Source organism: Hemicordylus capensis, chromosome 2 (genome assembly GCF_027244095.1).
Source record: "Hemicordylus capensis ecotype Gifberg chromosome 2, rHemCap1.1.pri, whole genome shotgun sequence".
Taxonomy (NCBI): domain Eukaryota; kingdom Metazoa; phylum Chordata; class Lepidosauria; order Squamata; family Cordylidae; genus Hemicordylus; species Hemicordylus capensis.
Genome location: NC_069658.1, coordinates 263,892,880 through 263,906,309, shown reverse-complemented (window position 1 = coordinate 263,906,309; position 13,430 = coordinate 263,892,880). Strand labels below are relative to the sequence as shown.

General features: G+C 45.7%; 1 protein-coding gene across 1 annotated transcript in view; it reads left to right on the top strand.

The window, feature by feature from the left end:
• Positions 1-13,430, top strand: part of GLDC (glycine decarboxylase) — a 52,615-nt gene that overhangs the window by 21,612 nt on the left and 17,573 nt on the right. The window contains exons 7-16 of the mRNA XM_053294504.1: positions 159-355; positions 1,824-1,920; positions 2,898-3,003; positions 4,490-4,629; positions 6,160-6,240; positions 7,810-7,907; positions 8,471-8,555; positions 8,649-8,690; positions 11,002-11,144; positions 12,734-12,809. Of these exons, the coding sequence (XP_053150479.1) occupies positions 159-355; positions 1,824-1,920; positions 2,898-3,003; positions 4,490-4,629; positions 6,160-6,240; positions 7,810-7,907; positions 8,471-8,555; positions 8,649-8,690; positions 11,002-11,144; positions 12,734-12,809 (1,065 nt within the window). The remainder of the gene's footprint in view (positions 1-158; positions 356-1,823; positions 1,921-2,897; positions 3,004-4,489; positions 4,630-6,159; positions 6,241-7,809; positions 7,908-8,470; positions 8,556-8,648; positions 8,691-11,001; positions 11,145-12,733; positions 12,810-13,430) is intronic.

Here is a 13,430-nt window from a genome sequence, read left to right as displayed (position 1 = left end):
TATATTCTGTCCCTTCCTCACCTATGCAACTCATGCGATTTAAAATCTGTTGCACTATTTTTGTCATGGGGGAACGTTTGTAATATGCATCCTTAATTATTCCACCTGTATGTCAGATTGTAAATACTGAAAATGGCACTGACTGTTTCTTGTTTCAGACTCTGGTCTGCTGTGCTACGGACCTGTTAGCGCTGTGCATCTTGAGGCCACCAGGGGAGTTTGGTGTTGATGTTGCTCTGGGCAGCTCCCAGAGGTTTGGGGTATCTCTTTGTTATGGGGGACCACATGCAGCTTTTTTTGCTGTCAAAGAGAACCTGGTGCGAATGATGCCTGGAAGGATGGTGGGAGTTACAAGGTAAAATACACTGAAGCGGAAAACTTGAATCCCAGTCCTCTTCATGGAACTTGTGCTGTCGATTTTCTTGGTGTATTATTGCCATACTGCTACCAGGAAGCACAGGCTAATAAGGTAGTCTTCCTCGCCAGTGGAGTCTGGAGACAGGCAGCAAGTTTAGAAGGTAACAGACCTGTGGAGCAGAGTTCCAGGAGAGCGCGGAGGCTAGACCAAGGGGTTGTAACTTGGGTCTCAAGAGTTCTAGGACTGAGGCACAGATGGTAGCCCTGGGAGCCAGGAGCAGCAGCCAGGTGAGCTGTTCTAGCAGCAAGAGGCTGCTTCTGAAGGGCTTATAAAGGCAGAGGCTCTGAGGCTGTGTGCTGCCTCATTAGTGCTGGCAGCTTGAGTAGACTCCCTGCTTCCGAGGAGACCTTTCTGCGAAAATCCTGGCCGTGCTGCCAGGCGAGTGCTGCCCTGCCAAAATTCCTCCCATGCTTTTTTCGCGGTGGCGAGCAGGCTGGCTGAGAGCTTCCTCAGGGTCCAAATCATTGGAAGGTAATGAAGGGCCTGGTTGGGGCGGCTGGCTCGCACTTCTGGAGGATCTCCTGAGGACCCTATTGAGGGGTTCTACACTGGGGGGGTGTCTTCTTTGGGGTCTTCCTTGGGGCCTGCAGACTTGTCAGGCTCTTCCTGGCTCAGGTCAGCCTCTGGTAAGGAGCCCGCTGAAGATCCTCCTCTTTGGGTGGGGAGGGGCTCCGCAGAGGAGCCCTCAAGTGGGGCTTGCTCTGTAGATTCATCCGAGTCTGTCTCTGTGCTCAAGTCCTCCTTGGGCGAACCAGGGTGCATCATGACAATTATGCCATTGTGCTCCCCTCAGTAGCTATATTTCATCTGTTTGTCAAGATTGCTCTTTTCAGGCAAACCTTTGGTGTTCATTTTGCGGCTGACTACTGCTATAACTTTTGATGGCAGTAAAAAAAAAATGGTGGTTTTTAAACTGTTTTAAAATGTTGATCGTGTTTTAGTTCTGTTTGCTGCTTTGAGTAACTTTGTTTTTTTAAAGCAGGCTATCAGTGTATTTAACACTACATCATATTAGGCAGGCCAGGACTTTCTCTCCAGCTTATCTAGCCCTATATTGCTATTGTCCAGTAATTTTTTTGGGAGGTGGGAGAAAAATATTTTCTGAGTGAGAATCACTGGGTGTTATTAGTGTGTTTGCCCTAATAAGCATTTTCCTTAGCTCTTCTGTTTCAATAGACTGTAGCTTGCAAAATTGCATTATGGAAGAAAAATAAATCTCATCAAGAGATTGTGTGTGTGTGTGTGTGTGTGACCTTGTCAAGATTAACGTACGTGTGTGTGTGTGTGTGTGTGTGTGTGTGTGTGTGTGTGTGTGACCTCGTCATCTTAAATTCTGCTTTTGTTAACACTAAAGGTAACTTGTTGGCTTAGATTTCATTAGTCCTCTCTTCTTGTGCGTTTCAAGAGATGCTAATGGAAAAGAAGTATATCGGCTTGCATTACAAACCCGAGAGCAGCATATTAGGAGGGATAAGGCTACAAGCAACATCTGCACAGCACAGGTGAACTTTTATTCAGTTATGGATAGGAAAGGATAACTTTGTAATTTTATTCCAGTAGCTGATGAGCATAAGAATTGGTAAGCTGCTAGTGTTGCCAGGCCCAGATGGTGAAAAAAGTCGATATCCGTCACCTGACTTCTAACTTCTCACTGCTACTGCCGCCACCACATGTAGGAAGCAAGCGGCACCTGTTGGGCCCACCTATATGCTTCTGCATCACTTGGTTCTGCAGCCTGTCACTGAAGCAGAACTGTCCCTCTGGCTCTCCCACTGGATGGATGATCAGTAGAAAGGGGAAGGAGACAGAGGAAGAGAAGCTGCTCATGAGAGCAAAGTGTTCTGAGCAAACACAATGTTCCAGCTGCACCCCAGAACTCCAGACACCACAACACATGCCAAAAAAAAGTCATTTGGTCCCCAAAATAGTTGCATGTCCTCTATAAAAGTCCCTAATTGGAAACCCTAAAGCTGCCAAAGGAAACATGACTTTGGTGAGAAATGTCTGTATAGCCTTTATTGTTGTTTTGAATATATTCAACTATGCTGAGTGTGTGTATGTGTGTGTATTCCTTATAAGAAACTGGGTTGGATATGGACCCTGCTAATTGTGCCAGTCTTGTCAGAGCTATGCTTATATGCACCAAGGCCTCTGCACCCTCTTTCTGCACATCAGTGGCTGTGTCAATATTATACCCCCATGACATAATTATGGAGCTAGTAAAATATTCGTTGTTGTTGTTTTTTGTCTTTTGCACATTCACACTCCCGAACTTTGAATACTTGGTTTACTAGTCTAAAATTTGAGACTAATTGCAGCTTTTCTGACAGCTGCATAGGTTATTTTAGAACTCAGTTAAAATATAATTTTCAAAGAGTATGAATTTAAGTAATTTCTCCCCAGGTTTCTTTGAATCCTTAAGTATATTGTTCTAACATGCTATAGTAATCTTATTTATTCTCAATGTTGTGCATTTCAGGCACTTCTGGCTAACATGGCTGCTATGTTCGGAGTCTATCATGGTGCTAATGGTTTGAAGCACATTGCCAGGAGGGTGCATAATGCCACTTTAATTTTAGCTGAAGGTGAGTGAATATTTAATGGCTGCATGGTGGTGAATCTCCAGAAACTTTGAATCCTTAGTGCAAAAAGCTGAACTTGGATTAAAGCCACCTAATGGTGCAGCAGGGAAATGACTTGACTAGCAAGCAGGGGCGTAACAAGGCTGGAGTGGGCCCAGAGACAAAATTTTAAAATGGGCCCCTCACTGATACACACACACACACACACACACACACACACACACCCCATAATATATAGTCGTGTGACTTGCCTCTGGGGGGCCCCTCGAGGCGTGGGGGCCCCCAGGCAGCCGCCTCCCCTTGCCTAATGGTAGTTACGCCCCTGCTAGCAAGCCAGAGGTTGTCGGTTCGAATCGCCGCTGGTATGTTTCCCAGACTATGGGAAACACCTATATTGGGCAGCAGCGATTTAGAAAGATGCTGAAAGGCATCATCTCATACTGCAATGGTAAACCCCTCCTGTATTCTACCAAAGACAACCAAAGGGCTCTGTGGTCACCAGAAGTTGACACCGACTCGACAGCACACTTTACCTTTATACTTGGATTAAGATAAATTGGGGAATTCTTCATCAGAAGAACCACTGTTCTCCTTACAGAATAGAGGGAACTTTTTGTCTGGTCTGAGATGTTGACAACTTTCTTGAACTTGCATAGGGTCTGAAATCAGGACTGGGAGAGTTTAAGCCAGAGCTGGGAACCGGGTGGGCTGATAAGAACCATGCAGTGATCAGGTCAGGGCAGAGCCAAGGGCTGAGCTGCACTGAAAGACCAGAAGCCAGGGTTGAGCCAGAGGGCAGGGACAGAGCCAAAGGTTGGAGAAGCCAAGTAGCCAAGCTATAGAGAACAGAAACCATGCGCCAAGGGACCTTGAAACTAATGCAAGAGTTGCTACAGACAGGAAGTACTTATATACTTCCTGTTGTAAGTGGAGCCAATAGTTGATCCCACAGAGCTTGCTCAGGGGTGGGGTTGGAGGGCTTGCCTAGGGCCTGGAAGGTTCAGTGCAGGAGGCTGCCACAAGGGGCAGCAACATGCAGAGCCTCAACCCAGACAGAACGTGGCTCTTGGCCAGTATTCCCTGCAAGACAGGTTCCCAGATGATGTTGATTACAACTCCTATCATTCCCAGCTTGCAATGACCTTTGGCTGGGGATTATGGGAGTTGTAGTCAACAACATCTGGGAGTCCCTGTGACAGGGAACACTGCTCTTGGCCATAATGCAATGCAACCAATGTGCCATCCATTTATCAGGCAGGTCAGGCTGCCAATTTCCTTCCCACTATGTCTATCTTGACTGACTAAACTAATTTAGACAAGTCCATATCATAACATCAGTGGCCATCAAGCCATGGTGCTAGCACTCTAGCTCAGCACACTGGCTGATAAAACAGAAGTGACCAAAAGATAAATACACACATAACATGAAGAACCTTATGGAAGTGTGAGCTGCTAGTGGAACAGAGATTTCATGCACTGTTTCTGCTAGGTCTGAAGAGAGCTGGTCATAAATTGCAACATGACCTATTTTTTGATACCTTGAAAATCCAGTGTGGATGTGACGTTCAAGAGGTCTTGCACAGGGCAGCCCAGAGACAGATAAACTTGCGGATTTACAGTGATGGCACAGTAAGTGATGGTTAAATTATTGTCCTCAGGGCTTTTGCTCATTCTTCATTGTCCATCTGCCACCATCATTAAAATATTGTAATCATTTTTAAAATGTAAGGAGTACACAGTAGAAAAGTTAGAAAATAACTTTTCTAATATGTTGCCCCATAATGCCTGATCTAACGTGCTTTGAGTTTGTGTGTGCGTGCAAACAAAAACAGAATTGCTGTCAGCAAATTTCCTAGTAGACTAAGTTATCAGTTTCTTTCACATTACTCTTTCTAATATGCTTCAGAAGGAAATTCAGAAAGCTTGCAGAGAGACCTTCAAGGTAGCCCATGGCTATATTTCCATTATATCTTGCTCTTTCTCCAAAGAGCTCAGGTCTTCTTGGATGTGGTTTCCACCTGGTTTTCCATCTAGTCAGCTTCCAGGACCAGACTGGTCAGTCTTCAGGGTCGAACTGAAGCATCATCTGCTTTCAGAACATTCTCCTACAACTGGCTTCTTATGAAAAGCCCATGTTGCCCAGAAAGTGTCGAAAAGGGGGTGTCCGTGTGTGGACAAGACTTCTGGAGAGGCTGTCACTAGGACTGCCAGGTCTAAAATTAGAGAATGGGCCTTCTCCCTGCTTTTTGCCCTCCAGTTGTCTTGTACCTTGCAGTGCTCTCCAGTGGAGAACTGCCTTTTTTCAATGTTTAAACCTCCTGCTGAACTGAGAGAAAAAGCAGCACCTGCTGCTCTGGCCATTCCCTCCCCAAACCTGTTATCCACCCCCATGAAGGGAACTCCTGCCCTGCCCTTCAGATGGTGGCACAGATGGAGGGTGCTGCGGCTTGCATCATGCATGTGCACAGTTGCTAAGTGGGCAGGTGCTACAATGCAGGGAGGAAATGGCCAGAAGCTGCTGCTGCTGCTGCTTCATCTCTCAGTTCAGTAGGAAGCGTTAAAGCTAAAAGGCCATTCCTGGATTTTAAACCTGGCAGCCCTAGCTGTAACTCCTGTAAGGAGGAGAGCTGGTCTTGTGTTTGCAAGCATGAATTGTCCCCTTTTCTAAGCAGGGTCTGCCCTGGTTTACATTTGAATGGGAGACTTCTGTGAGCACTGTAAGATATGCCCCTCAGGGGATGGGGCCGCTCTGGGAAGAGCATTTGCATACTTGCAAGCAGAAGGTTCCAAGTTCCCTCCCTGGCCTCTCCAAGATAGGACTGAGAGAGACTCCTGCCTGCAACCTTGGAGAAGCTTCGCATGCAGACAATCCCAGGTTTAATCCCTGGTATCTCCAGGTAGGGTTGGGGGGAAATGAAGCTCATGAACCATTCCATTGAATCAATAGGACAAGTCAGTCAGGCCTAACTTGTCCTATTTATTTCAGTTGGACTACTCATGAGCATTTTAGTCTGGATGTCGGCCATCAACGGGACCCAGATTTCATATACTTGTTCCACATTTTGGCTTGTGCTCAGTTGCAAATATACTGACATTTTGTGCATGGCAAAACTCAGAGTAACGTTTGCCCTCTCCTTACTCTCTTCCAAATGCCAACAGCTTGGAGTTTCACTTGATGAAACTATAACGGAAAAAGACTTGGATGACCTATTGTGGGTCTTTGGCTGTGAATCTTCAGCTGTAAGTAGAGTGTTTTGTATGTAATTGACAAACATTGCGTACTTATGCTTGATAGCTTCCGTACACAAGATGCGGTTCAGGCCACCACAGGCATAGCACCACTATGCCCGTTTCCATATAGTGTCCTGTTTTCTCCTCCCCACACCCAATTGTGTATGAAGGCAGCATGAGCAGGGCTGACTCATACCATCGTTATGTCCTGTGTGACTGAACAGGGTGCCATACTTGGGTTGTGAGTGTTTTTAAATACACATTTATATCCCACTCTTCCTCCAAGGAGCCCAGAGTACACGGCTGTTTATCCTCACAACAACCCTGTGAGGTAGGTTTGGGGTGGTGGTGGTGCTGTGCAGGGATACCACTTGGGCACTGCCAGGGATATTACCTGGGGTGCTGTATGAGCCTAGCTCTCCTTATGCTGGCAATTATTTTGGCCTCCACAAGGACTGTGTAAGAGGCAGCAGCTACTTTGAGGCTTGCTGAAGTTTGAGTTTGATAGATAGGGATTGGCTGGACCTATCAAGAGGTAGATAGGGATTGGCTAGACCTGCCTCTCACTGCTCGGGGAGGGAGGACAATGCAGCCTCTTGGGCACCCCTTGCAAGAAGGAGGAAGGGCACGGGAGGCTGGCTGCCTGCCTGCCTCTTTGTGGTGGCTTCTCTTTGCTGAAACAAAGAGGCACTTCACACGACATGTGTAAAGCGCCAGGAGGGCTTGTGCGGGGAGAGTGGGCTTAGTCCGCTTTCCCCGCACACAAGCAGCCTCCAAGCTCTGGGTGGCCAGATCGGCTGCCCGCACGACTACGGGCTCCATCACGGAGGGTGCTAATTTCACTTTTTGAACAGGGTGTTGGTTAGCCTAGAATTGGTCCTGAGCACGGGTTGCAGTAGGGATGTTCCAAACCGGGGTTGGAAGTGTGGTTCAGGCTTACCTGTTTGCTGCTGCCCCTTCCACCTTCCTGCAGGGGCAGTGCTGGTCCCCAAAAGCCCTACCTGATGTCAGCACGCATATGGTGTCTGCGCATGCACGGGTGCCATTTGTGTGGTCAGCAACACCATGCTGGCCACGCAAATGGTGTGTGTGCCATGTGTGTGCTGAGGGCACGCGGGGCTTTTGGGGACTAGCGCCGCCCCAGCAGGAAGTTGGAAGAGAGAGGGGCACTTCTCACTGGGAGAATGACACTGGGGGAAACCAACTTTCTCCAGTGCTGAAGGACCCATCTTAATCTCCTTTCTTCCCCACTACAACATAATTAGATCTTGAATCTTGTATCTCTGCCTCATCTAGTTTGGCCTGAGGAAAATTTCATGTTCAGTAATGTTGAGTCTGGTTAAGTCTTAACCACAAGGTTAAGTAAAAAGATAACTACTTTTAATTTCGCAACACTTTAAAATATTTTGAGAGAATGTTCCAGTTCTGAATTGGGCACAAATAGGTTGTGCAAAATACAGATCACAAAGGTAGAAGTGCTTTAACAGAGCCATGATTTTTTCATTACTAAGCAAAATAAGCTTTCTCTGAAAGAAAAACCATGCCCAAGAGCCCACCTGTCTCTTTTGTTTTTGAAAGGAGCTGGTGGCTGAGAGCATGGATGAAGAAACGAAGGGCATTTTTGGTACGGCATTGAAGAGAACTTCAAAATTCCTAACACATCAAGTATTCAACAGGTTTGTGAAATTCTCTGGGTTCTCTCTATCCCTTTTGGCTTTTCTTTTCTTTGCATCCTGCAAGGGATTGAGAACAGTAGATCTGGTTTTAATTCTTCAAAGCATTATGATGATGCAAGCTGAGGGCTGAGCTCTTTAGCTCATGATTTTTTTCGTCCTCTGCAATTGTGTTTTAGAAAGCTGCCTAAAGGGAAAAAATATCGCAATATATGACCCCTGATGGGATGGGATGGACAGACTAAGGGGCACTAAACAGTATACTCTCCTATTTGTGTTTGTCTTTTAAAAAAAAAATTCTTTTAACCTGCCACATGACTTAGCACATTGTAGCTGCTAAATAATTGCACAGTATGTGGGGAAGTTAACCTCCATTTGGGGGCAAATATTTATGTGCGGAAAACATAAAAGCTAAAGAACTCCAACCCGTGCCTGCCAGAATAGATCCATTTGCTTTGAAATCATTAATAGATCCTGTAAGAGAGTGCTTTTGGGAGGGCTGCATATGTATTCTCTGACTTGTGTAGTTAAAGCTGGTTTGCTAACAAAATATATTGTGTCTCCAGCTATCACTCTGAAACAAATATTGTCCGGTATATGAAAAGATTAGAAAACAAAGATATTTCCCTTGTTCACAGCATGATTCCTTTGGTAGGTATTAATTTAACAGGAAAAATTGGTAGATGTTGGTCTCCTTGGATGGTATCGGCTGACTATATTTTGTCTTCCCTCTGCTACCTTCAGGGATCCTGTACAATGAAGTTGAATAGTTCATCAGAACTCACAGTAAGTTCACTTCCCTGCTACATGGCAAATCCTATGACTTCTTTTTTCTGAGACCAGCACAGATAACTAAGCAGCAGTGGGTGACTACTGCCAACTTTACAGTGTACTTTATAGCCAGTTAGTGAATAGCTCTGAGCTAGAATGTAGTGAGCACATGAGGAAAAACAGACAACTTTAGGATTGATTTGCACTTCCTTCTTAAGAAGATGGGATTTTTAATTGCCTTTTGGTGAGATCCATGTGTGAATAGGCCATATGTCATTTGAGGCATATGGTTGTGTTTGAGCCTTAAAGGTAAGTAAAGTGTGCTGTCGAGTTGGTTTCAACTTCTGGCGACCACAGAGTTTTGGTAGAATACAGGAAGGGTTTAGCATGGCCTCCTCCCACACTGTATGAGATGATGCCTTTCAGCATCTTTCTATATCACTGCTGCCCAATATAGGAGTTTCACATAGTCTGGGAAACATACCAGTGAGGATTCGAACTGGCAACCTCTGGCTTGATAATCAAGCCATTCCCTGCTGCGCCATTAAACAGCCACCTCATGATGAGATTTGTTGCAGATAGTGGCTTGTATCCAGATATCTTAAAATGGTCTTCCAGTTGTAGAACTGGGCTTTCTCACGGTCTCTTCCATGCTTTAGCCCCAGCACTCCTCCAGCTGGGGGGCCCTTGGGCATAGTATGAAACATGTTGTTATAAGAGGTTGCTGATGGAGGGCAGCCAGCAGAAATTGTGCCTCCCCCCACATGAGCCAAAGTGTCCTTTCACTCACACAACCTAGTGACTGTATGAATCTACTCAAAGAAGACTTTGGCCTGGAATCCTGGTTAAATTAACATAACATAAGAACAGCCCTGCTGGATCAGGCCCAAGGCCCATCTAGTCCAGCATCCTGTTTCGCACAGTGGCCCATCAGATGCCGCTGGAAGCCACAGACAGGAGTTGAGGGTGTGCCCTCTCACCTGCCATTTCTCCCCTGCAACTGGTACTCAGAGGCATCCTGCCTTTGAGGCTGGAGGTGGCCCACAGCCCTCCGACTAGTAGCCGTTGATGGACCTCTCCTCCATGAAGTCATCCAAACCCCTCTTAAAGCCATCCAGGTTGTTGGCTGTCACCACATCCTGTGGCAGAGAGTTCCACAAGTGGATCACGCTTTGTGTGAAAAAGTACTTCTGTTTGTTGGTCCTAGACCTCCTGGCAATCAATTTCATGGAGTGACCCCTGGTTCTAGTGTTGTGTGAGAGGGAAACGAATTTCTCTCTCTCCACTTTCTCCACACCATGCATGATTTTATAGACCTCTATCATGTCTCCCCACAGTCATCTTTTTTCTAAACTAAAAAGCCCCAGGTGCTGTAGTCTTGCCTCATAAGAAAGATGCTCTAGGCCCCTGATCATCTTGGTTGCTCTCTTCTGTACTTTTTCAGTTCAACAATGTCCTTTTTAAGATGTGGTGACCAGAATTGTACGCAGTACTCCAAGTGTGGTCGCACCATAGTTTTGTATAAGGGTTTTGCCAGAGTGAGGGATAGGACACTCACCATAGTGAGCATTATGAATGAACTTGTGGGTTCTTGATCAAGTATGGTAATGTACAGTAACCCTTTACAGTTGGCAGATCGCCTTTTACACATGGATTTGTTGTTGGTTTTGTTTGTTTGATTGATTTGTTGTACAACAACAAATCCATGTGTAAAAGGCGATCTGCCAACTGTAAAGGGTTACTGTACATTACCATACTTGATCAAGAACCCACAAGTTCATTCATAATGCTCACTATGGTGAGTGTCCTATCCCTCACTCTGGCAAAACCCTTATACAAAACTATGGTGCGACCACACTTGGAGTACTGCGTACAAATTCAGGAGGCAGATAATGCTTTTGATATTCTGGTCTACACTAATTATTTCATCTTCTCATACAAATTTTATTCTTAAAGAAGAGGATCTCTTGTCATGTCTGAACCTTACCCAACATGTTGAAAAGTTGCTCTGATGAAGGTTTACATGTGGGCTAAATAACTGATTTTATTTCTGAATGGCTGAGCAAAATGCACCCGTTCTGTTATGTGGAGAGGACATAAAGAAATATAATGAGGACTTTTAATGGAACTCTATTTGGATTAAATGCAACCCTTTCCTAACTAATATCAAAGTTCAAAAGTTGTATGATATAAAGAAATGTTCAGCCTGTCTAGCAGAAAAGTCTTTATGGAGCGTTAAGAGTCATGTCATAAGCATCATACAATCTTCATTATTCAACTGAAGAATGTCTCATCACTAATTTTTTGTGTCTGTTTAATTCCATAGCCTATCACATGGAAGAAATTTGCCAATATCCACCCCTTTGTAGCTCTAGATCAGGCTCAAGGATACCAACAACTTTTCCAGGAACTTGAGAAGGATCTGTGTGAGATCACAGGCTATGACAAAATTTCCTTTCAACCAAACAGGTGAGATCAATCTTGCTTTGACTCATTGTGGATTTTCTGTTTTACACTACTCTTCTGCGACCCGGACATCCTTTCTATGTAGGAAAAAGCATGCCACCACTACATGTACACTATTGCATGTGAGAAAAACATACATTCCTCTTTTGAAGTATGTCCATATTATGAAATAGACATGGGTGTTTGCCATATGTGATTATAAGAACATCCCTGCTGGATCAGACCCAAGATCTAGTCCAGCATCCTGTTTCACACAGTGGCCCACCAGATGCTGCTGGAAGCCACAAGCAGGAGTTGAAGGCATGCCCTCTCTCCTACTGCTGCTCCCCTACAACTGGTATTTAGAGGCATCTGCCTCTGAGGCTGGAGGTGGCCTATAGCCCTCATAGTCATTGATAGACCTCTCCTCCATGAATTTATCTAAAACCCTCTTAAAGCCATCCAGGCAGTTGGCTGTCACCACATCTTGTGGCAGAGAATTCCGTAGCTTCACAATTCAGTGTACACTTTTTTGACATAGAAAGTATAACTTGTCTGGAAAACAGTTGTGTGAAATGGTCCTAAAACTGTTTCTCAACCTAGAGATTGCCTAGTATTAGAATGTAAATTCTTTGGGCTTGAATAGTGGAGACAGCCGTACAGGCCCACATCTTGCACATTTGATACGCCATCATTACCTATTGACTTGTGCAGCTGCAGGCATCTAAGGAAGTGCTGGCAGTCTTGCACAAGTGTTAAGGTACTTAAAATTGGGCACTGGCACTTTGGGAACACAACTTACATTGTTTCCAATGTAAGCTGCAGTCTCAAAGTGCAGGTGCACAGCTTTAAGTAAATGCGCAGTTGTGCTCTTGTTCAAGAACGCTGGTGTTTCTTTAGATGTCCCAGAAGCACAGGCTCATTGAAAACACTGGCGTAACACTGCACCGTATATGGGCCATCTTGTTTATCGTGGATGGCACAAATTTCTGATGACAGTGGAAACAATCTGGTTTCTGCAGATGCATGTTTTTGGGAGAAATTCTATGAAATGGTCACTTTCCCTGCCTCCAACTCGTAGCTGTATGAAGCCATGTTCTCTGTCAAAAAAGCATGGTTTTCCCCACTGCAGAGGCCGTGTGGCAGAAGAAGCCCTACTGGCAGAATGTCTCCCAGCTGCACAGCTCCTTAAAGGCTAGGGGCAGGAGATCTGTGCATCGGCATCTGGCAACCTTACATGAACGGGGCTGCCAGAACATATTGGTTAACTGAACGTCTCAGCATCTTTCTCCTTCTCTGCCTTGGGAAAAAACAAAGGGCTGCCAACATAACATGAAACACTTAGAGATGGGAAATCTATTAATTCTCCTGCCACAGTAGCACATCTTGCAGCATGTACTAAAATAAGGTTAAGTGCTGTAATCCATATTTCACATTTATTTCCTGTGTGTATATGTGCGGGTGTAGGCTAGACAGGATTGTTTGTGCACAATCCAAAATACGGAGAGTAGTGCCACTTGTCCTTTTCGCTTTGTTAATTGGATCTCTAAAATTGGATGTTGAATGGAGGTGCTTTGACACAGATGCTTACCATAAGTTTTGTGGTGTTGCAGTGGGGCCCAAGGTGAATATGCTGGACTGGCTGCAATCAAGGCCTATTTGAATGCAAAAGGAGAATGGCACCGAAGGGTAAGTGGAAAAGATGGGCTTCATCTTGCTCTGAACTGACAATCCTGCAGGCCACTGTCCTCCAGGATGGGGCTTGACGTTGAGCATTGACGCTCTATTCAAACTGTGTAGGTGTGCTGGAGGGCCTTGCAGTTCTCAAGGGCTTCTGGACCTTGAGAACTCAGCCAAGGTCTGAATTGAGCCGGTCATACTCAGTGGCCGCTCCTGTTCCACCTGCCGCTGGTCAATTGCGGTGGGGGAACATAGGAAGCTGCCATATACTGAGTCAGACGATTGGTCTATCTAGCTCAGTATTGTCTTCATAGACTGGCAGCGGCTTCTCCAAGGTTGCAGGCAGGAATCTCTCTCAGCCCTAACTTGGAAATGCTGCCAGGGAGGGAACTTGAAACCTTCTGCTCTTCCCAGAGCGGCTCCATCCCCTGAGGGGAATATCTTTCAGTGCTCACACATCAAGTCTCCCATTCATATGCAACCGGGGCAGGCCCTGCTTAGCTATGGGGACAAGTCATGCTTGCTACCACAAGACCAGCTCTCCTCTCCTGGGGGCAGACTCCACGGCCGTGGCTGCACATGGGCTGCCGCCAGCCTCCCTACACGGCTGCTTGTCACGAAGCTCAAGCT